The sequence below is a fragment of the Mesoplodon mirus genome (assembly GCF_964341445.2).
Source record: "Mesoplodon mirus genome assembly, chromosome: 10".
Classification (NCBI taxonomy): Eukaryota; Metazoa; Chordata; class Mammalia; order Artiodactyla; family Ziphiidae; genus Mesoplodon; species Mesoplodon mirus.
The window spans coordinates 105,272,120-105,295,659 of NC_138986.1; the positions used below are offsets into that span (position 1 = coordinate 105,272,120).

Here is a 23,540-nt window from a genome sequence, read left to right on the forward strand (position 1 = left end):
CCCATACAATATGTGGGACATACGGATACTGAAAAATTACTTGTTGTTTATCTGGAATTCAAATTGAACTGGATAGCCCATATTTTCTCTGGCAATCCTGACATGGGTTACTGAGACTGTGGTTTCCTGTGGTTTGTACAAAGCGGGTCTGGCATTACTCAAGAATGTGTTATAAGGGTGGTGTGTATGACACGTGACTGGTTCTTACAGAGGTATTTAGAGATGGCTGAAGTTAGCTGTGTTTGTGCAAGAGTTGAGGAAATACATGTATATATAGTGTGTGTGTGTGTGTGTGTGTCCTATATATATAGTGTGTGTGTCTATATACATATCTCATCTCCAGCGTTTGGTGTTGGAGGAGAGGATTGTGATACAGGTGGGTTGTATGAGAACGTAGTATAGGAGGGATGCGTGTATATACCTCCATGTGCTGTGTGTGGTTTAATAAGGAAGTTATATGTGGGGTGTGTGATATTTTTGCTGTATCAGAGTGTACATGGGTGTATGAGTTACTGTCTCCTAAAACACCCCTAACAAGAATTCTGTATACACTCCTAGGTACGCCGAGTGTCAGCCAGCTCCAGGCAGGGTGACAAGAACTTTACCACACAGATGTTATATCTGGTAAGCACTCTACCCCCATTCATCTCGCTCTTCTCTGCACTACCACACACACACACGCACACACACACACACTCACTCTCTCACACACACACACACAGGAACATAGAGCAAAATATTCTGAATGGTCAGGGGCAGTCATTGCCTTCCCCAGCCTGTCCCAGCCACTGCCTGGAAATCTGCCTGCTGTCTAGAGCTCCATTCCCAGGGCCCATCCTACAGTCTCCAGGGCCCTGGGCCTGGTAGGAGCTACTGGGCTCTAATCTGGGGCAGAGGCCTCTAGCTGGAGCTCTGGGGTGACCACCCCTCTCCCAGGGCAAGCTACTCGCCTACATTTAATGCACGCAGGCACCACGTGGCCCGTGGCTCTCAGAGCTCCCCGCAGGACCCTGAGGACATTTCTCACCCCCGCTCACGCGGTCTCAGTCTCTGGAAAACCCTTCCCTTCCCTTGATCTCCTTTGGGAAATTCTTCCTGTTGAAGGAATAAATCCTCCTTGCTTTCAATATGACACCATCCCTAGACAAACAATCTTCTTTCAAAGTGCATTCCACTTGTCAAGATATTTTTCAACAGGGCCTTCAACTCATGGGGCTTCTCTTTCCACTTTGGTAAAAGAGGCCAAGCAACTCATGGGTCTCTCTCAGCATCCTTGCATCCTTCACATCCCCCACCTCATGACCCCAGGGAAAGATCCAAGAGAATAAGAGAGAAATCGGGGTCTGAGAAAAGCTGCACCTCTAGGTCTGTGCAAGCAGGATGCAGCCTGCTGTGAGTCCGACAAAGCTCCAGGCCCGGCTGCCCCAGGAGAGAGTCCTCAGACCAGCGGAGCTGACCTCCCATCTCCCAGGGGGCATCTGGCCATTCTGTGCCGTCTCACACCACAGGGACCCTCCGGATAGATACGGCAGCATCAGTGAGACAAGGTCTCTCGCTCCCTGCTTCACAGGTGACACGTTCTCAGTCCCCCGCTTCCTGGAGAAGCTTCAGTTTGGCAGAAACCCATGTGCCCCAGACAAGTTGCCCCCCACATACCTCCACCGTTCTCGGCAGTTTCCTGGGACTCTTCATTTTCCAGATGTTTCCTCTTTTGTCGCCGTTCCATCGTACCAACTAGAAGTCTCCCTTAGAAGATGCCTCAAGAGATGTCCAACTCCTCCTCTTCCCTACAGGTTGGCCCTTCTTGGCTCTTGGGCAATCCGTTGAAATGATTCAATACAAATAAAAATGGTCAAGTCTCCTAAATGGCTGAAAAACTTGTACCACTTAGTGAACCAGCAGTACTGCCTAGTGCTCCCCAGGGCTGTTATGTTTGCAAGGTTGCCAGGCGCACAGTGGAATTCTGTGACCTCAGTGATGACATCAGAGCATTCGGTGGACCTAGGTTGAGCACAGTGTCTGCAGTAGCACAGGCCCCATTTTCAAGAACAATTCCTTTTTCCCAGCCGAAGCTTTCCCGTGAAAGGGAAAGGTTCATACCATATCTATTATAAATTGTATCATACCATGTCTATTATAAAATTCACATTTTGATTGGAGATCTTTTAATGTCTTTTCTAGAGAGATTTAATATGAATATTTTAAATGGTCTCCAGTTTCCCACTGGATTATTGACATTTTAAACTCTGCACTTCAATTTTCCCTCAATACGTGTAATTTTGTCACGGCTCTTTCTGTACTTAAAGATGAGGAACTATATAATTGATTTCTTCATTTTTTCCCCATCTCTTTCCAAGGTACTGCATTTGATTGTGTCTTGCGATTGAGTGAAAAATGCTAGTCCTTGAGTCAGGACATTGGGCCCTTTAGCAAGTAAATCAACCTATCTGGGCTTCAGCTTCTGTATGTGCGATCAAGAGGCTTGGACTAGCTGACTTTTCAAATGCTGTGTTTCTTTGATTCACTCTCACTTACTGATCTGCTCCGTAAGAAGAGGGTCTGTTCTCATAAAGTAACAACAGTCTTTTCCTAACCTTGGGTTGGGCGGACTTTATCTGTTCGTACTCAGTTTGTTAGTTATATTGCCTTCTACGTATGCTTAGCTCTAAATAATTTATATGGCTCTTGTGACTATTTTTAGATCTTCTTTTTTTCTTATTTTCTTTTACAGTTTCTAATTTGTTATCGCCAGTGTAGAAGAGCCTGATTGACTTCTAAAATTTATTGATCTTGTATGTGTGTGCCTTGTTGAACCGTCTTATTAGTTCCTGCTAGTTTATCTGTGGGTTCTTTTGGGTCTCCTAGATAAATGAGCATATTAAATGTAAATAATGTGTTCTTTGGATAAAGTTTATTTTCTTGCATCTCTATGTATAGAAGCAGTATGTTGAATTGATTTAAATATTTAAATATTACATACCTGTTATCACAATCTAACATTCTTTATCTTATTTTCTTTCAATCAATATTATGTTTTCAAGATTTATCCACGTGAATCCATATAGATCTAGGTCTTTGATTTTTGACTGTTTGATATTATTTGATCACATGCATATAGCATCATTTATTTTCCATTCAAGCATTATTGGACAATTGGATTGTTTCCCTCCCTTCTCTAGAACAAACAACATTTCCTAGAATATCCCTGAAGATGTCTGACAGTCGAGAAGGGCCAGGCTGCCCGAAGGACTGCTATTTGCTTTTTGCCACGTTCCAACAGGCCGTCTCCAGCCAGCAATTTGAAGCACAGCTGAAATGAGAACTGCCCCAAATGTGAAGATCTTAGGAGCTTCCTAGAAGGTGGGAGGTTAATGATAGGCATCCTGCTGGGATCCCAGGGGAGTCTGAGCTGGCCTGAAGCTCATCTTCCTCCTCCACCTCTCAAGAGAAATGTGGAGGAAAGAAGACTTCAAAAACTGTGAGCAGGCAGAGGGAGAGATATTGGGGGCCGAAGCTGTAACTGAGGTCTTGGAGTGGGCTCTGAGGACACAGAGCCTCTAGAGAGCCAGGCTCTGCCTTCTGAGAACTTCTCCCCTAAGGCTGCTCATAATTCACGTGATACCAGCCATATAGATCCGACTTGGCCCACACTGTCACAGAAAGCCTTATCAGAATCTCTTCTTCTTCATACACTCTTGTGTCTGTTACTTGGTTATTGCCTTTGGTGCTCCACTGATGTGAACCACAGTCTCTCGGGGATGGAGGACACTAGTGATCCATCTTGCTCTGTGGCCTCAGTCCACAGCTTGAGGGTAAGTGAAGAGGCCAAATGAAGGTCAAGAAGGAACGATGGAGTTTGAAGAGAAGACCTGAGTTAAGGGTGTCTTCTCAAGTCTTGATGACTGAAATGTAGCTCCAGTACCTGAAGTGCTGCTTGTTCTCAAGGCTGACCACGGGGCTGGGTGCACTCAGTGAAGGAACCATATACACTTAGTATTTCCTTGCTTGCTCACACTTGCCCTACTCTGATACACCCTCTGCAAGACTGATCTTCCCCTGAAACAACTTTCCACCTGCTACTGTCATCTCAGGAACATTTGCTTCCCCTTCCTAGTGCTCCCCTAGAATGCCATTGCAGCCAATTCATAATTTGATAATCATGCTGCTTAGCATATTCTCAGCAACTTCTGATAAATTTTATTCACTTTATTCCATAGTCTTCACCCATCAATAATCTTCCTTAACTTCCTAGCTGCAGGTTAACCCATTCGGAATCATTTCTTTTTCTTTCTCTTCTTTGGCAAATCCTTTCTATCTTTTAAGGTCTTTTTCTTGTCTCTCTACCATCCTGCCTTCCTGAACTTCTTTTCTTTCGTTTAAGTAACTTTTCAATCTCCTTCCCCAATTTCCTCATACACATTGAGAGTTTATTCCTCACACGTTAGATGGCGGTTTATGAATGGCCAGGCATAATGGACTCAGAATGAGTTGGCACCCCCGAGGTACCTGTCTTGCTGGGGAGCCACAGGTGAAGGGCTGTCTGCTGGACATATGTTTGCATGGAGTCAGGCTGAGTGGCCTCAGGGTGTTTACTCTGCCCTTGTGTGTGTTTCTCGCTAGTTGGTTTCCTCGCCAGCCACCTGTGACCTCCCTCCATCCAGCCCAGGGAATCCTTCTCATCACAGGGGTAGGATGTTTGTCTCGTTTTCCATCACATCCTTTCCCCAAAGTTTGGTTGTGAGTTGTTCCCATTCCAAAGACCTTTCCTCTTTGAAGAGAAAAGAGAAAATCTTTTCTCTCCTTTCCTCTCACTTCACTTCTGCTCTATTATCTCCTCCGTCCAGAATGGCCCACTGACTCACATGGGTGTAGATCCGAAGATGGCAAGAACTGCCAGCAATTCTGAGATAATAATATGGATGGATCAGGAAACCTTGAAAACCTTTATCCCGCCACATTAAAAAAATTTGCACTTCCAGTGTATTCAGAGTCTCAGTGTAGAAACACAAATGATAGAGAAATTGAATGACACTCAAGTTTTTCTTTCCTCCTTTCCTGATTTATTCTAATCCTCCATGTAACATGATGAACTATTTGTTAGGTAAAGTTTCAGACATTTTCTACCCATGCACACTTTTCTTCTTTTCACATAAGAGTGTGAACTAGGTCACTTTCAACATGCTGTGATTCTGTGATTCACTGTCTCCCACCGTGTCATCCACTGATAAAGTCATCTGTTTCACGGAGAACTATTTCCAATAGCTAATAGCCAATGTCTGTGGAGTGCTTACTCTGTGTCGGTTTCTTGTAACTACCTTACAGATCATTTGTACAACGTACCCATGGACCAGGTACAATTATGACCCCCAAGTGACAGATAAGTGCAGATAAGTACAAATAAATACAGAGGCCAAGTGACTTGCCCAAGACACTGGAGCAAATCAAAATCCATGCCTCTGTAATCATTTTGCTCTATTGCCTCTGTCTGGGAGGCTTGATGATTTGGCAACTAAAACCTTAAATAGCATGTTCCATTTTTATACCTGTGACACAAGCGTGGGGCTGTGATATGGGGTAACTAACCTGACTACTTTTGAAAACCCTTATGCACCTGGATGAAAGTAAGCCAGGGACTGCAAGCTATAGATTTAAGGTTTCCTACCAACTTTTAAAAATAGCTTCTTGAATGCAATTTACGTAGTGTCAAGTCTAGGATGTAGTCCAAATAGTAACAGAAAAATGGAGATATGTAGAAAAATACTTAAAGTTGACAAGTATTGGGAGTGTAGTATTTTGGGGGCCAGTGTGTAGACCACAGGAAAACTTGCTGTTTCCATCCCAAAGGGAAGAGCCCTACGTTGCAACTGCCAAGGTCCCTGGGGCAGCAAGTGTGCTCACTGCTTAGTAAAGAAGCATCCTCAGTTTGATAGAATCATATGGGAGCCTTACATTTGGTTAGCAGTTCTACATTCTTGATGTAATAATATTTTCAGGGTGTGGGAGGGTATCAAGCTCTGAAAATACCCTTGGAGAGATTTGCTTATTAAGTTTGGCTTTTTCAATCTCCCTACTACTTCTTGACTAAACACCAGGCGGTTTCCTTCACTTTTCAGAACCATGTTGTTTTTCCCTTGTCTAATGAACTTTGAAATACTTTTGGATGAGCTATTAAGTTTGGGAGAAAATAAACATCTCTTTAAAATAAGGAAGATAATAACAATGACAAGTAGAAAAAGCTCTAAAACAGAGAATATCCTCCATTCTAGCCAATGACTGGGAGTGGAAGGTACGTGCTCGCTGTCCAGGACGTAGAAATAAAAGCTGAGGAGGCGCTGAGGCGTCTCCTGGATCTCTATGAGCCTCCATCATTTCTGAAGGGTAGGGTTGACAGATAAAATATAGGCTGTTTAGATAAATATGAATGTCAGAAAAACAACAAGTATATTTTTAAGATAAGTATGCCCCAAATAGTTCATAGGATGTACTTATACTAAAAATAATGACTTATTATTCATGTGAAGTTCAAGTTTAACTGGGTATCCTGTACTTTTATTGACTAAATCTGACAGCCCTACTGATGATCCACAATGGAGGCAGTTGAGGAGCGGTACATGCTGGCTCTCGGACAGTCAGAAATGGCTTCAGCAGATCCAGGTACAGTATGAAATTCTTTTTGGATGTAGCTCAGAAGCCATGGCCAGCCCTTGACTGCAAGTACTGCCTCGGGTTTCCCTGAGGTGGGGTAAACCGTCCTCTGAATGGCCTTTTGGTAAGTCTGGAAGACCATATCCAAGGGGAGCCCCAAAGTCAGTTTCATCCTCACAACCATGTTTCCAATTCCTGGAATTGGCTGCATGTGACTCACAAGAGCTGAGGAGGTTTGTGGAAATTGGGAGTGTCATAGCTTGAACCCTTTGTAGGTAAAGTTTTGCTGTTGTGAGAGTTTTAACAGGAGCAATGTGAAAGACTCCAGGTCCCCAGGTAGATAGAAATAATCCTGTTCTACCTGTGTGTATGTGACAAGTCTCTAATAGTTCAGAGAGCAAGTATCTGGTCTTAGAAAGACTGATCCAAGCTTGGATGTTTCTGGCGACAAGGCAAGGTCCTGAGTTTCAAGTTCACCTTTTATGGTTGAGGAGACAATAAGGTGGTCAGAAGGGAAATCATGGAGGAGACCTTGGCTTCATCCATTGTGCAGGCTTGTATATGTGGTTCTATGTAGATTGTGTTTCAAAGGTGGAGCTTGTTTACAACTATGAACATTCTCCGATGTGCTTTTTGGACCTTCATTCCCAGAGCGAGAGCAGTGCCGAGGCTCTAGAAATGCCATGGATATTCTGAGCTGTCAGTGGCATTTCCCACGTACTGTTCCCCTGGTGCCGCTCCTTGAAATGTCCAAAGGGATTATCATCTGTCTTGTGGCGGGTCCTAGCATTGTGAAAGGAAGCTGCTGCACCCGGCTCAGAGGATTTCGGATGCGGTGGGAGGAGTAGTAGTACTACGACTATAAATTGTATCACAGCATATCTATTCCATCTTGAGAGTGGGGTTGGGGGGTTATGAAGGGGGGCTTTTATTGTACTTTTATACATTGTACCCTTGAAACTAATTCAATTTTTTTAAATTAATTAATTTATTTTGGGCTGCATTGGGTCTTTGTTGCTGCTAGCGGGTGTTCTCTAGTTGCAGTGCGCCGGGGCTCCTCTTGGCTGTGGTGCACGGGCTTCTCATTGCAGTGGCTTCTCTTGTTGCGGAGCATGGGCTCTAGGCACGCAGGCTTCCGTAGTCGTGGCACGTGGGCTCGGTTGATGTGGCACACGGGCTCTAGAGCGCAGGCTCAGTAGTTGTGGCGTGCGGGCTTAGTTACTCCGTGGCACGTGGGATCTTCCCAGACCAGGGCTCGAACCCATGTCCCCTGCATTCGCAGGCATATTCTTAACTACCGCTCCACCAGGGAAGCCCAATAATTCAGTTTTTTATAAAGAGAAGTTTCCTAATATTATTCCAAAATTTTAAAAATATGTAGTTGGATAACACTATGAAAAATTAACTGATATATTCTTTTATTATTTCTCTTTGCTCCCTGGATTTTTTTTCCTCATCCAGTCAGCTAGGCACTGTGAGCTCACTGCATTAGGAAGGTAAAGACTCAGCAGAAATGAGGGAGAAAAAAAGAAAATTCTCAGCTTTGGAATGTTCACAACGGAGGCCACAGTAAAACAGGTGAGAATTGTGTGAACAAAAAATAAATGTCGTCTCAAATGCAAAAAAGTATTCTCTGCACTGGGAGGCAGGAGAGGGAGGGAGGGAAGGACTGAAGGAGAGAGATCAGTGTGGCCAGGGACATGGAAACTGTGCTTGAGGACGATAGGCCCAGGAAGAGAATCAGAATCTGGAGAAGGTTCAGCCTGCACGTGATCATTGCCTCCAGCCAGCACCCTCATCTCAGACGTTGGGAAATTCAGAGAGAGAGTGGGAGTACGTCAGGAGGGCCACGCGCAGAGTCTGTGTGGCAGGGGTTGTGGCCGTTCCCTATTTGTGAGGAGTCCCCAGCAATTTGCAGGCCTCTTCTGGAAAATGCTGGCGGACGTCTCTAGTGCTTATGTGAAAGCTTGTTCACAAACCTTGAAAGATACAGATGTAGCTGACAGATAGAGGCATAGATAGAAAAATGTCATTAAATCAAAGCTCCAGGAAAGGTTTGGAAAATGCCCTTTATTGCATAGGACGCTTCTATTGTCATATGATGTTAGACTGAGTGCCGGTCCCTTCATCCTCCTTCAGACCACGGCATTCTGTCTGCTACTCTCCCGAGGGTCCTTTCTTCTCCCTGGAAGGGATAAAGCAAATGAGGTAGAACAGGAAGAGACAAGAAGCACTCCAAGCTCCGCTGGTCAGGGTTACCCTCCAGCATTGCCTTAATGCTCAGAGCCACACACACCACAGTGAGCTTGGCTCCAGATCAACTACCACGCAACGAAGGTTCTGGAACATTTCCATATCTCGGGGGACCTCATTTCCACGTGACTCTCTTTCCTATTCCCCTTTGTCACAGAAGGCTAGGTACAGTGGTCAGGGTGAGATCTCGGCTCAGGCCCAAGGCTCTCAGACCTCAAAGTTCTGGTCCTGCAAGAGCCCCTGTCCTCTCTTGAGACCACTCCTGGCTCTCTCTGCCGAGAAGGAGCTGCTGGCAGTACGTCCTCTAAGAGTTGAGGTCCATCGTGCAGACCCTGAGAAAACTCCTAGGAAAAGGCTCCACCTTCTTGTTTACGTCAACAGAGGTCAATGCCTTTGTTAGTGCTGGGTGTGTCCCATTTGATGCAACTGCAGAGCCATTAGGTCAACCAGCACATGTGTGCGGCCCCTTCCCTTAGACTCCTCTGGGCCCTCGTGACCTAGGCTCAGAAGACTGCCAGCCTCAAGCCTTACCTCTTCCAAGGGACGGCCACACCGTCTTCCAGGATCTTCTGTCCCATGAATCTCAGTTGCTGTTTGGAACTCAAAGGAGAGAAAAGACCCTGCCTGCGGGGTCTCTTTGGGCTGGGGCCTTCCCCCGTGGGCTGCTCTCCCTCATTCTCCTTTTCTTCTTGCTTCTCTTCATCCTCCTCCTCCTCCTCCTCCTCCTCCTCCTCCTCCTCCTCCTCCTCCTCCTCCTCCTCCTCCTCAGGGGTGCTCTCGGATTCCACATTGCCCATCCACTGGGCCATGTTGAGATGAAAGACATGGCAGCTGAAGCCCTGCAGGACGCCGAACTTCACGTGCTGCTGGAGGATCTCCAAGGTGGGGAAGACCCGGCAGCAGGCCATGCACCTGAAGCCGGTCTCCATGGTCAGCATCCAGTCCGCTGTCTTGGCGCTGGGTCTCTCCTCGACGGCAGGTGGCCCTGATGGGCTGCCTGGATCTGCCCTTTCCTCATACTCTTTCTCCTCCCCAGTGGGCTCACTGTCAGACAGGAGGCTTTTGGTGGACACATCAGAAGAGGGGTCAGTGGCTACTGCGCACACATCCTCAGGAAGGGTCACTTCTTCTATCGTCAGCTGCTTTTCAGGCAACCCCAAGGGTTTCTTTGTCTTCCAGGAGACAGCGACACCCTTGTTCACTTGTACCTGCATGTAGTATATTTTCATGCCCCTTTCCTCTTTGTCTGGGTGCAGATAGTTCTTACAGGGTGAAGAGGGTGAGGAGGAGACACAGTGTGATGGGGAAGCGGTCTCTCCTTCTTCCTGATCCTGGGCTAGGGGTGGTCTAGGCTGGGCAGTGTCTCGATGAAATCTCCGGATTCCTGAAAAAGGAAATGAAAATCATAATAACATGCATGGGCCATGCCGGAAGCTGAGGGAGCAGGTGTGGTAGACGAGAGAGGGACATTGGCACGACATAGCTATGTCGTGAGCTTGGTGTCTGTTGGCCGTAGGATGGAGTGGTGTATCGGGTGTCATCTGTGGTCTTTTAATGTGCGTGGGGGGGGATACTGGAGCGGTGTCTATATACAGGGGTGTGGAGTATGGTGGTGAGGGCTGTAGTATGTGAGGGATGCGGCTGGATGCGTGTACGACGAGGAGTGTGAGTTTGGGAATATCGGTGGTGCATTCCTTGTGGAATGGGGCTGTGGTGCAGGAGAGTACTGTGGAGCACGTGCTTGGGGTTGATGTGCACTGCGAAGGGCTGTGCCTGGAGGGCACGTGTATGTGTGAGCTGTGTACACCTGAGCTGGATGGTCCTGCTCTCAGGCTGGAGGTGTATAATGCAGAACTCTGTCCTTCTCTGGAAGCAAAGGCAAAGACAAAGCCTACATTTTCCTCTGAAGATGCTTAATCTGGTCCCTCTTCCCTCCACCTCAAGCCCAGACCTTTCCGGCCCCTGCTCCTTGACTTCCCCACCATGGTAGTAGCAGTATTCACACACACACTCCCAGACTCAGCTGGCATCCATGCCCTCGGAACAGCTCAGGCATCCTGCCCAGGCTCCTCCACAGAGCCCTCATCACCTCTGATGACCCTGGATTTCCTCTCAGCCTCCCTGGGATCTGTGTGCCTCCTGCCTCACAGCCAAGCACCCCCTCACCTGAGGAGCCCCGCGCCCTTACCAGCGTAGCTGAGCTTGCGCAGAGTAGAAGTACAGAAGAAGTATTTAGAGGCAGAGGAGACCTCCCCTGCCCCTGGGCTGCAGCCTTGGGCCACCACAGTGGATCCAAGCCGAGGGGGATCCTCTTGTGACTTCGAGAGTCCTGAGGGAGGAATGAAAGGCTCAGGGTGGGTTCATCAGTCCTCTGTCCACAGATATTTACTGAGTGTGTGACACGTGTCAGGTGCAGTGGATACACACAGTTGAGAGTGTGGTTCCCAGTGGATCCTCCAGGATTTAATTCCAATCAATACTTATTCTCTCACTGTCTAGTTGGTAATGTAGGCCTCGGTGGTGACTGTGAGTGTGTGGGAAGAGTGAGTGATGTGTATCAGTTAAGTCTGTGGTAAGTGTGGGGTTGGCATGGGGAGCACAGTGCAGACGTGTCTATCTGTGTCTGTGGCCTTTGTGTGCATGGTTTCTGTTCACAAGTCAGGAATTCTGGGACATGTAACTTTTCCTCATTACATGGTGTGGCTTGTATTTATGGTGCGTGTTCATTCATTCATTCACCAAGATTCAGTAAGCAGCTACTCCTGTGTATCCGGCACTCTTGCATTGTTGTAGTCTTTGGTAACGCTGCACATTCTAGTAGGGGAAGACACACACTAAACAAAACTACAATAAATATATAATACATCAGCTGGTGGTAAGTATATAAGGGTTGCCAGACTTAGCGAACAAGAATACAAGGCACCCAGTTAAATTTCAGTTTCAGATAAACCCAGAATAATTTTTTAGTGTAAGTATTCCCATGCAGTATTTGGCCTGACTTAGTTTTAGTGTAAGTAGGGCCCATACAATATGTGGGACATACGGATACTGAAAAATTACTTGTTGTTTATCTGGAATTCAAATTGAACTGGATAGCCCATATTTTCTCTGGCAATCCTGACATGGGTTACTGAGACTGTGGTTTCCTGTGGTTTGTACAAAGCGGGTCTGGCATTACTCAAGAATGTGTTATAAGGGTGGTGTGTATGACACGTGACTGGTTCTTACAGAGGTATTTAGAGATGGCTGAAGTTAGCTGTGTTTGTGCAAGAGTTGAGGAAATACATGTATATATAGTGTGTGTGTGTGTGTGTGTCCTATATATATAGTGTGTGTGTCTATATACATATCTCATCTCCAGCGTTTGGTGTTGGAGGAGAGGATTGTGATACAGGTGGGTTGTATGAGAACGTAGTATAGGAGGGATGCGTGTATATACCTCCATGTGCTGTGTGTGGTTTAATAAGGAAGTTATATGTGGGGTGTGTGATATTTTTGCTGTATCAGAGTGTACATGGGTGTATGAGTTACTGTCTCCTAAAACACCCCTAACAAGAATTCTGTATACACTCCTAGGTACGCCGAGTGTCAGCCAGCTCCAGGCAGGGTGACAAGAACTTTACCACACAGATGTTATATCTGGTAAGCACTCTACCCCCATTCATCTCGCTCTTCTCTGCACTACCACACACACACACGCACACACACACACACACACACACACACTCACTCTCTCACACACACACACACAGGAACATAGAGCAAAATATTCTGAATGGTCAGGGGCAGTCATTGCCTTCCCCAGCCTGTCCCAGCCACTGCCTGGAAATCTGCCTGCTGTCTAGAGCTCCATTCCCAGGGCCCATCCTACAGTCTCCAGGGCCCTGGGCCTGGTAGGAGCTACTGGGCTCTAATCTGGGGCAGAGGCCTCTAGCTGGAGCTCTGGGGTGACCACCCCTCTCCCAGGGCAAGCTACTCGCCTACATTTAATGCACGCAGGCACCACGTGGCCCGTGGCTCTCAGAGCTCCCCGCAGGACCCTGAGGACATTTCTCACCCCCGCTCACGCGGTCTCAGTCTCTGGAAAACCCTTCCCTTCCCTTGATCTCCTTTGGGAAATTCTTCCTGTTGAAGGAATAAATCCTCCTTGCTTTCAATATGACACCATCCCTAGACAAACAATCTTCTTTCAAAGTGCATTCCACTTGTCAAGATATTTTTCAACAGGGCCTTCAACTCATGGGGCTTCTCTTTCCACTTTGGTAAAAGAGGCCAAGCAACTCATGGGTCTCTCTCAGCATCCTTGCATCCTTCACATCCCCCACCTCATGACCCCAGGGAAAGATCCAAGAGAATAAGAGAGAAATCGGGGACTGAGAAAAGCTGCACCTCTAGGTCTGTGCAAGCAGGATGCAGCCTGCTGTGAGTCCGACAAAGCTCCAGGCCCGGCTGCCCCAGGAGAGAGTCCTCAGACCAGCGGAGCTGACCTCCCATCTCCCAGGGGGCATCTGGCCATTCTGTGCCGTCTCACACCACAGGGACCCTCTGGATAGATACGGCAGCATCAGTGAGACAAGGTCTCTCGCTCCCTGCTTCACAGGTGACACGTTCTCAGTCCCCCGCTTCCTGGAGAAGCTTCAGTTTGGCAGAAACCCATGTGCCCCAGACAAGTTGCCCCCCACATACCTCCACCGTTCTCGGCAGTTTCCTGGGACTCTTCATTTTCCAGATGTTTCCTCTTTTGTCGCCGTTCCATCGTACCAACTAGAAGTCTCCCTTAGAAGATGCCTCAAGAGATGTCCAACTCCTCCTCTTCCCTACAGGTTGGCCCTTCTTGGCTCTTGGGCAATCCGTTGAAATGATTCAATACAAATAAAAATGGTCAAGTCTCCTAAATGGCTGAAAAACTTGTACCACTTAGTGAACCAGCAGTACTGCCTAGTGCTCACCAGGGCTGTTATGTTTGCAAGGTTGCCAGGCGCACAGTGGAATTCTGTGACCTCAGTGATGACATCAGAGCATTCGGTGGACCTAGGTTGAGCACAGTGTCTGCAGTAGCACACGCCCCATTTTCAAGAACAATTCCTTTTTCCCAGCCGAAGCTTTCCCGTGAAATAGAAAGGTTCATACCATATCTATTATAAATTGTATCATACCATGTCTATTATAAAATTCACATTTTGATTGGAGATCTTTTAATGTCTTTTCTAGAGAGATTTAATATGAATATTTTAAATGGTCTCCAGTTTCTCTGTGGATTATTGACATTTTAAACTCTGCACTTCAATTTTCCCTCAATACGTGTAATTTTGTCACGGCTATTTCTGTACTTAAAGATGAGGAACTATATAATTGATTTCTTCATTTTTTCCCCATCTCTTTCCAAGGTACTGCATTTGATTGTGTCTTGCGACTGAGTGAAAAATGCTAGTCCTTGAGTCAGGACTTTGGGCCCTTTAGCAAGTAACTCAACCTATCTGGGCTTCAGCTTCTGTATGTGCGATCAAGAGGCTTGGACTAGCTGACTTTTCAAATGCTGTGTTTCTTTGATTCACTCTCACTTACTGATCTGCTCCGTAAGAAGAGGGTCTGTTCTCATAAAGTAACAACAGTCTTTTCCTAACCTTGGGTTGGGCGGAGTTTATCTGTTCGTACTCAGTTTGTTAGTTATATTGCCTTCTACGTATGCTTAGCTCTAAATAATTTATATGGCTCTTGTGACTATTTTTAGATCTTCTTTTTTTCTTATTTTCTTTTACAGTTTCTAATTTGTTATCGCCAGTGTAGAAGAGCCTGATTGACTTCTAAAATTTATTGATCTTGTATGTGTGTGCCTTGTTGAACCGTCTTATTAGTTCCTGCTAGTTTATCTGTGGGTTCTTTTGGGTCTCCTAGATAAATGAGCATATTAAATGTAAATAATGTGTTCTTTGGATAAAGTTTATTTTCTTGCATCTCTATGTATAGAAGCAATATGTTGAATTGATTTAAATATTTAAATATTACATACCTGTTATCACAATCTAACATTCTTTATCTTATTTTCTTTCAATCAATATTATGTTTTCAAGATTTATCCACGTGAATCCATATAGATCTAGGTCTTTGATTTTTGACTGTTTGATATTATTTGATCACATGCATATAGCATCATTTATTTTCCATTCAAGCATTATTGGACAATTGGATTGTTTCCCTCCCTTCTCTAGAACAAACAACATTTCCTAGAATATCCCTGAAGATGTCTGACAGTCGAGAAGGGCCAGGCTGCCCGAAGGACTGCTACTTGCTTTTTGCCACGTTCCAACAGGCCGTCTCCAGCCAGCAATTTGAAGCACAGCTGAAATGAGAACTGCCCCAAATGTGAAGATCTTAGGAGCTTCCTAGAAGGTGGGAGGTTAATGATAGGCATCCTGCTGGGATCCCAGGGGAGTCTGAGCTGGCCTGAAGCTCATCTTCCTCCTCCACCTCTCAAGAGAAATGTGGAGGAAAGAAGACTTCAAAAACTGTGAGCAGGCAGAGGGAGAGATATTGGGGGCCGAAGCTGTAACTGAGGTCTTGGAGTGGGCTCTGAGGACACAGAGCCTCTAGAGAGCCAGGCTCTGCCTTCTGAGAACTTCTCCCCTAAGGCTGCTCATAATTCACGTGATACCAGCCATATAGATCCGACTTGGCCCACACTGTCACAGAAAGCCTTATCAGAATCTCTTCTTCTTCATACACTCTTGTGTCTGTTACTTGGTTATTGCCTTTGGTGCTCCACTGATGTGAACCACAGTCTCTCGGGGATGGAGGACACTAGTGATCCATCTTGCTCTGTGGCCTCAGTCCACAGCTTGAGGGTAAGTGAAGAGGCCAAATGAAGGTCAAGAAGGAACGATGGAGTTTGAAGAGAAGACCTGAGTTAAGGGTGTCTTCTCAAGTCTTGATGACTGAAATGTAGCTCCAGTACCTGAAGTGCTGCTTGTTCTCAAGGCTGACCACGGGGCTGGGTGCACTCAGTGAAGGAACCATATACACTTAGTATTTCCTTGCTTGCTCACACTTGCCCTACTCTGATACACCCTCTGCAAGACTGATCTTCCCCTGAAACAACTTTCCACCTGCTACTGTCATCTCAGGAACATTTGCTTCCCCTTCCTAGTGCTCCCCTAGAATGCCATTGCAGCCAATTCATAATTTGATAATCATGCTGCTTAGCATATTCTCAGCAACTTCTGATAAATTTTATTCACTTTATTCCATAGTCTTCACCCATCAATAATCTTCCTTAACTTCCTAGCTGCAGGTTAACCCATTCGGAATCATTTCTTTTTCTTTCTCTTCTTTGGCAAATCCTTTCTATCTTTTAAGGTCTTTTTCTTGTCTCTCTACCATCCTGCCTTCCTGAACTTCTTTTCTTTCGTTTAAGTAACTTTTCAATCTCCTTCCCCAATTTCCTCATACACATTGAGAGTTTATTCCTCACACGTTAGACGGCGGTTTATGAATGGCCAGGCATAATGGACTCAGAATGAGTTGGCACCCCCGAGGTACCTGTCTTGCTGGGGAGCCACAGGTGAAGGGCTGTCTGCTGGACATATGTTTGCATGGAGTCAGGCTGAGTGGCCTCAGGGTGTTTACTCTGCCCTTGTGTGTGTTTCTCGCTAGTTGGTTTCCTCGCCAGCCACCTGTGACCTCCCTCCATCCAGCCCAGGGAATCCTTCTCATCACAGGGGTAGGATGTTTGTCTCGTTTTCCATCACATCCTTTCCCCAAAGTTTGGTTGTGAGTTGTTCCCATTCCAAAGACCTTTCCTCTTTGAAGAGAAAAGAGAAAATCTTTTCTCTCCTTTCCTCTCACTTCACTTCTGCTCTATTATCTCCTCCGTCCAGAATGGCCCACTGACTCACATGGGTGTAGATCCGAAGATGGCAAGAACTGCCAGCAATTCTGAGATAATAATATGGATGGATCAGGAAACCTTGAAAACCTTTATCCCGCCACATTAAAAAAATTTGCACTTCCAGTGTATTCAGAGTCTCAGTGTAGAAACACAAATGATAGAGAAATTGAATGACACTCAAGTTTTTCTTTCCTCCTTTCCTGATTTATTCTAATCCTCCATGCTAACATGATGAACTATTTGTTAGGTAAAGTTTCAGACATTTTCTACCCATGCACACTTTTCTTCTTTTCACATAAGAGTGTGAACTAGGTCACTTTCAACATGCTGTGATTCTGTGATTCACTGTCTCCCACCGTGTCATCCACTGATAAAGTCATCTGTTTCACGGAGAACTATTTCCAATAGCTAATAGCCAATGTCTGTGGAGTGCTTACTCTGTGTCGGTTTCTTGTAACTACCTTACAGATCATTTGTACAACGTACCCATGGACCAGGTACAATTATGACCCCCAAGTGACAGATAAGTGCAGATAAGTACAAATAAATACAGAGGCCAAGTGACTTGCCCAAGACACTGGAGCAAATCAAAATCCATGCCTCTGTAATCATTTTGCTCTATTGCCTCTGTCTGGGAGGCTTGATGATTTGGCAACTAAAACCTTAAATAGCATGTTCCATTTTTATACCTGTGACACAAGCGTGGGGCTGTGATATGGGGTAACTAACCTGACTACTTTTGAAAACCCTTATGCACCTGGATGAAAGTAAGCCAGGGGCTGCAAGCTATAGATTTAAGGTTTCCTACCAACTTTTAAAAATAGCTTCTTGAATGCAATTTACGTAGTGTCAAGTCTAGGATGTAGTCCAAATAGTAACAGAAAAATGGAGATATGTAGAAAAATACTTAAAGTTGACAAGTATTGGGAGTGTAGTATTTTGGGGGCCAGTGTGTAGACCACAGGAAAACTTGCTGTTTCCATCCCAAAGGGAAGAGCCCTACGTTGCAACTGCCAAGGTCCCTGGGGCAGCAAGTGTGCTCACTGCTTAGTAAAGAAGCATCCTCAGTTTGATAGAATCATATGGGAGCCTTACATTTGGTTAGCAGTTCTACATTCTTGATGTAATAATATTTTCAGGGTGTGGGAGGGTATCAAGCTCTGAAAATACCCTTGGAGAGATTTGCTTATTAAGTTTGGCTTTTTCAATCTCCCTACTACTTCTTGACTAAACACCAGGCGGTTTCCTTCACTTTTCAGAACCATGTTGTTTTTCCCTTGTCTAATGAACTTTGAAATACTTTTGGATGAGCTATTAAGTTTGGGAGAAAATAAACATCTCTTTAAAATAAGGAAGATAATAAAAATGACAAGTAGGAAAAGCTCTAAAACAGAGAATATCCTCCATTCTAGCCAATGACTGGGAGTGGAAGGTGCGTGCTCGCTGTCCAGGACGTAGAAATAAAAGCTGAGGAGGCGCTGAGGCGTCTCCTGGATCTCTATGAGCCTCCATCATTTCTGAAGGGTAGGGTTGACAGATAAAATAGAGGCTGTTTAGTTAAATATGAATGTCAGAAAAACAACAAGTATATTTTTAAGATAAGTATGCCCCAAATAGTTCATAGGATGTACTTATACTAAAAATAATGACTTATTATTCATGTGAAGTTCAAGTTTAACTGGGTATCCTGTACTTTTATTGACTAAATCTGACAGCCCTACTGATGATCCACAATGGAGGCAGTTGAGGAGCGGTACATGCTGGCTCTCGGACAGTCAGAAATGGCTTCAGCAGATCCAGGTACAGTATGAAATTCTTTTTGGATGTAGCTCAGAAGCCATGGCCAGCCCTTGACTGCAAGTACTGCCTCGGGTTTCCCTGAGGTGGGGTAAACCGTCCTCTGAATGGCCTTTTGGTAAGTCTGGAAGACCATATCCAAGGGGAGCCCCAAAGTCAGTTTCATCCTCACAACCATGTTTCCAATTCCTGGAATTGGCTGCATGTGACTCACAAGAGCTGAGGAGGTTTGTGGAAATTGGGAGTGTCATAGCTTGAACCCTTTGTAGGTAAAGTTTTGCTGTTGTGAGAGTTTTAACAGGAGCAATGTGAAAGACTCCAGGTCCCCAGGTAGATAGAAATAATCCTGTTCTACCTGTGTGTATGTGACAAGTCTCTAATAGTTCAGAGAGCAAGTATCTGGTCTTAGAAAGACTGATCCAAGCTTGGATGTTTCTGGCGACAAGGCAAGGTCCTGAGTTTCAAGTTCACCTTTTATGGTTGAGGAGACAATAAGGTGGTCAGAAGGGAAATCATGGAGGAGACCTTGGCTTCATCCATTGTGCAGGCTTGTATATGTGGTTCTATGTAGATTGTGTTTCAAAGGTGGAGCTTGTTTACAACTATGAACATTCTCCGATGTGCTTTTTGGACCTTCATTCCCAGAGCGAGAGCAGTGCCGAGGCTCTAGAAATGCCATGGATATTCTGAGCTGTCAGTGGCATTTCCCAGGTACTGTTCCCCTGGTGCCGCTCCTTGAAATGTCCAAAGGGATTATCATCTGTCTTGTGGCGGGTCCTAGCATTGTGAAATGAAGCTGCTGCACCTGGCTCAGAGGATTTCGGATGCGGTGGGAGGAGTAGTAGTACTACGACTATAAATTGTATCACAGCATATCTATTCCATCTTGAGAGTGGGGTTGGGGGGTTATGAAGGGGGGCTTTTATTGTACTTTTATACATTGTACCCTTGAAACTAATTCAATTTTTTAAAATTAATTAATTTATTTTGGGCTGCATTGGGTCTTTGTTGCTGCTAGCGGGTGTTCTCTAGTTGCAGTGTGCCGGGGCTCCTCTTGGCTGTGGTGCACGGGCTTCTCATTGCAGTGGCTTCTCTTGTTGCGGAGCATGGGCTCTAGGCACGCAGGCTTCCGTAGTCGTGGCACGTGGGCTCGGTTGATGTGGCACACGGGCTCTAGAGCGCAGGCTCAGTAGTTGTGGCGCGCGGGCTTAGTTACTCCGTGGCACGTGGGATCTTCCCAGACCAGGGCTCGAACCCATGTCCCCTGCATTCGCAGGCATATTCTTAACTACCGCTCCACCAAGGAAGCCCAATAATTCCGTTTTTTATAAAGAGAAGTTTCCTAATATTATTCCAAAATTTTAAAAATATGTAGTTGGATAACACTATGAAAAATTAACTGATATATTCTTTTATTATTTCTCTTTGCTCCCTGGATTTTTTTTCCTCATCCAGTCAGCTAGGCACTGTGAGCTCACTGCATTAGGAAGGTAAAGACTCAGCAGAAATGAGGGAGAAAAAAAGAAAATTCTCAGCTTTGGAATGTTCACAACGGAGGCCACAGTAAAACAGGTGAGAATTGTGTGAACAAAAAATAAATGTCGTCTCAAATGCAAAAAAGTATTCTCTGCACTGGGAGGCAGGAGAGGGAGGGAGGGAAGGACTGAAGGAGAGAGATCAGTGTGGCCAGGGACATGGAAACTGTGCTTGAGGACGATAGGCCCAGGAAGAGAATCAGAATCTGGAGAAGGTTCAGCCTGCACGTGATCATTGCCTCCAGCCAGCACCCTCATCTCAGACGTTGGGAAATTCAGAGAGAGAGTGGGAGTACGTCAGGAGGGCCACGCGCAGAGTCTGTGTGGCAGGGGTTGTGGCCGTTCCCTATTTGTGAGGAGTCCCCAGCAATTTGCAGGCCTCTTCTGGAAAATGCTGGCGGACGTCTCTAGTGCTTATGTGAAAGCTTGTTCACAAACCTTGAAAGATACAGATGTAGCTGACAGATAGATGCATAGATAGAAAAATGTCATTAAATCAAAGCTCCAGGAAAGGTTTGGAAAATGCCCTTTATTGCATAGGACGCTTCTATTGTCATATGATGTTAGACTGAGTGCCGGTCCCTTCATCCTCCTTCAGACCACGGCATTCTGTCTGCTACTCTCCCGAGGGTCCTTTCTTCTCCCTGGAAGGGATAAAGCAAATGAGGTAGAACAGGAAGAGACAAGAAGCACTCCAAGCTCTGCTGGTCAGGGTTACCCTCCAGCATTGCCTTAATGCTCAGAGCCACACACACCACAGTGAGCTTGGCTCCAGATCAACTACCACGCCACGAAGGTTCTGGAACATTTCCATATCTCGGGGGACCTCATTTCCACGTGACTCTCTTTCCTATTCCCCTTTGTCACAGAAGGCTAGGTACAGTGGTCAGGGTGAGATCTCGGCTCAGGCCCAAGGCTCTCAGACCTCAAAGTTCTGGTCCTGCAAGGGCCCCTGTCCTCTCTTGAGACCACTCCTGGCTCTCTCTGCCGAGAAGGAGCTGCTGGCAGTACGTCCTCTAAGAGTTGAGGTCCATCGTGCAGACCCTGAGAAAACTCCTAGGAAAAGGCTCCACCTTCTTGTTTACGTCAACAGAGGTCAATGCCTTTGTTAGTGCTGGGTGTGTCCCATTTGATGCAACTGCAGAGCCATTAGGTCAACCAGCACATGTGTGCGGCCCCTTCCCTTAGACTCCTCTGGGCCCTCGTGACATAGGCTCAGAAGACTGCCAGCCTCAAGCCTTACCTCTTCCAAGGGACGGCCACACCGTCTCCCAGGATCTTCTGTCCCATGAATCTCAGTTGCTGTTTGGAACTCAAAGGAGAGAAAAGACCCTGCCTGCGGGGTCTCTTTGGGCTGGGGCCTTCCCCCGTGGGCTGCTCTCCCTCATTCTCCTTTTCTTCTTGCTTCTCTTAATCCTCCTCCTCCTCCTCCTCCTCCTCCTCCTCCTCCTCCTCCTCCTCCTCCTCCTCCTCCTCCTCAGGGGTGCTCTCGGATTCCACATTGCCCATCCACTGGGCCATGTTGAGATGAAAGACATGGCAGCTGAAGCCCTGCAGGACGCCGAACTTCACGTGCTGCTGGAGGATCTCCAAGGTGGGGAAGACCCGGCAGCAGGCCATGCACCTGAAGCCGGTCTCCATGGTCAGCATCCAGTCCGCTGTCTTGGCGCTGGGTCTCTCCTCGACGGCAGGTGGCCCTGATGGGCTGCCTGGATCTGCCCTTTCCTCATAATCTTTCTCCTCCCCAGTGGGCTCACTGTCAGACAGGAGGCTTTTGGTGGACACATCAGAAGAGGGGTCAGTGGCTACTGCGCACACATCCTCAGGAAGGGTCACTTCTTCTATCGTCAGCTGCTTTTCAGGCAACCCCAAGGGTTTCTTTGTCTTCCAGGAGACAGCGACACCCTTGTTCACTTGTACCTGCATGTAGTATATTTTCATGCCCCTTTCCTCTTTGTCTGGGTGCAGATAGTTCTTACAGGGTGAAGAGGGTGAGGAGGAGACACAGTGTGATGGGGAAGCGGTCTCTCCTTCTTCCTGATCCTGGGCTAGGGGTGGTCTAGGCTGGACAGTGTCTCGATGAAATCTCCGGATTCCTGAAAAAGGAAATGAAAATCATAATAACATGCATGGGCCATGCCGGAAGCTGAGGGAGCAGGTGTGGTAGACGAGAGAGGGACATTGGCACGACATAGCTATGTCGTGAGCTTGGTGTCTGTTGGCCGTAGGACGGAGTGGTGTATCGGGTGTCATCTGTGGTCTTTTAATGTGCGTGGGGGGGGGATACTGGAGCGGTGTCTATATACAGGGGTGTGGAGTATGGTGGTGAGGGCTGTAGTATGTGAGGGATGCGGCTGGATGCGTGTACGATGAGGAGTGTGAGTTTGGGAATATCGGTGGTGCATTCCTTGTGGAATGGGGCTGTGGTGCAGGAGAGTACTGTGGAGCACGTGCTTGGGGTTGATGTGCACTGAGAAGGGCTGTGCCTGGAGGGCACGTGTATGTGTGAGCTGTGTACACCTGAGCTGGATGGTCCTGCTCTCAGGCTGGAGGTGGATAATGCAGAACTCTGTCCTTCTCTGGAAGCAAAGGCAAAGACAAAGCCTACATTTTCCTCTGAAGATGCTTAATCTGGTCCCTCTTCCCTCCACCTCAAGCCCAGACCTTTCCGGCCCCTGCTCCTTGACTTCTCCACCATGGTAGTAGCAGTATTCACACACACACTCCCAGACTCAGCTGGCATCCATGCCCTCGGAACAGCTCAGCCATCCTGCCCAGGCTCCTCCACAGAGCCCTCATCACCTCTGATGACCCTGGATTTCCTCTCAGCCTCCCTGGGATCTGTGTGCCTCCTGCCTCACAGCCAAGCACCCCCTCACCTGAGGAGCCCCGCGCCCTTACCAGCGTAGCTGAGCTTGCGCAGAGTAGAAGTACAGAAGAAGTATTTAGAGGCAGAGGAGACCTCCCCTGCCCCTGGGCTGCAGCCTTGGGCCACCACAGTGGATCCAAGCCGAGGGGGATCCTCTTGTGACTTCGAGATTCCTGAGGGAGGAATGAAAGGCTCAGGGTGGGTTCATCAGTCCTCTGTCCACAGATATTTACTGAGTGTGTGACACGTGTCAGGTGCAGTGGATACACACAGTTGAGAGTGTGGTTCCCAGTGGATCCTCCAGGATTTAATTCCAATCAATACTTATTCTCTCACTGTCTAGTTGGTAATGTAGGCCTCGGTGGTGACTGTGAGTGTGTGGGAAGAGTGAGTGATGTGTATCAGTTAAGTCTGTGGTAAGTGTGGGGTTGGCATGGGGAGCACAGTGCAGACATGTCTATCTGTGTCTGTGGCCTTTGTGTGCATGGTTTCTGTTCACAAGTCAGGAATTCTGGGACATGTAACTTTTCCTCATTACATGGTGTGGCTTGTATTT

General features: G+C 46.7%; 1 protein-coding gene across 1 annotated transcript in view; it reads right to left on the reverse strand.

The window, feature by feature from the left end:
- Nucleotides 1–23,540, reverse strand: part of LOC309811217 (protein FAM170A-like) — a gene marked incomplete at both ends in the record, with an annotated part of 227,397 nt that overhangs the window by 76,781 nt on the left and 127,076 nt on the right. The window contains one exon of the mRNA XM_082633805.1: nt 9,592–9,761. Coding sequence (XP_082489931.1) covers nt 9,592–9,761 — 170 coding nt within the window. The remainder of the gene's footprint in view (nt 1–9,591; nt 9,762–23,540) is intronic.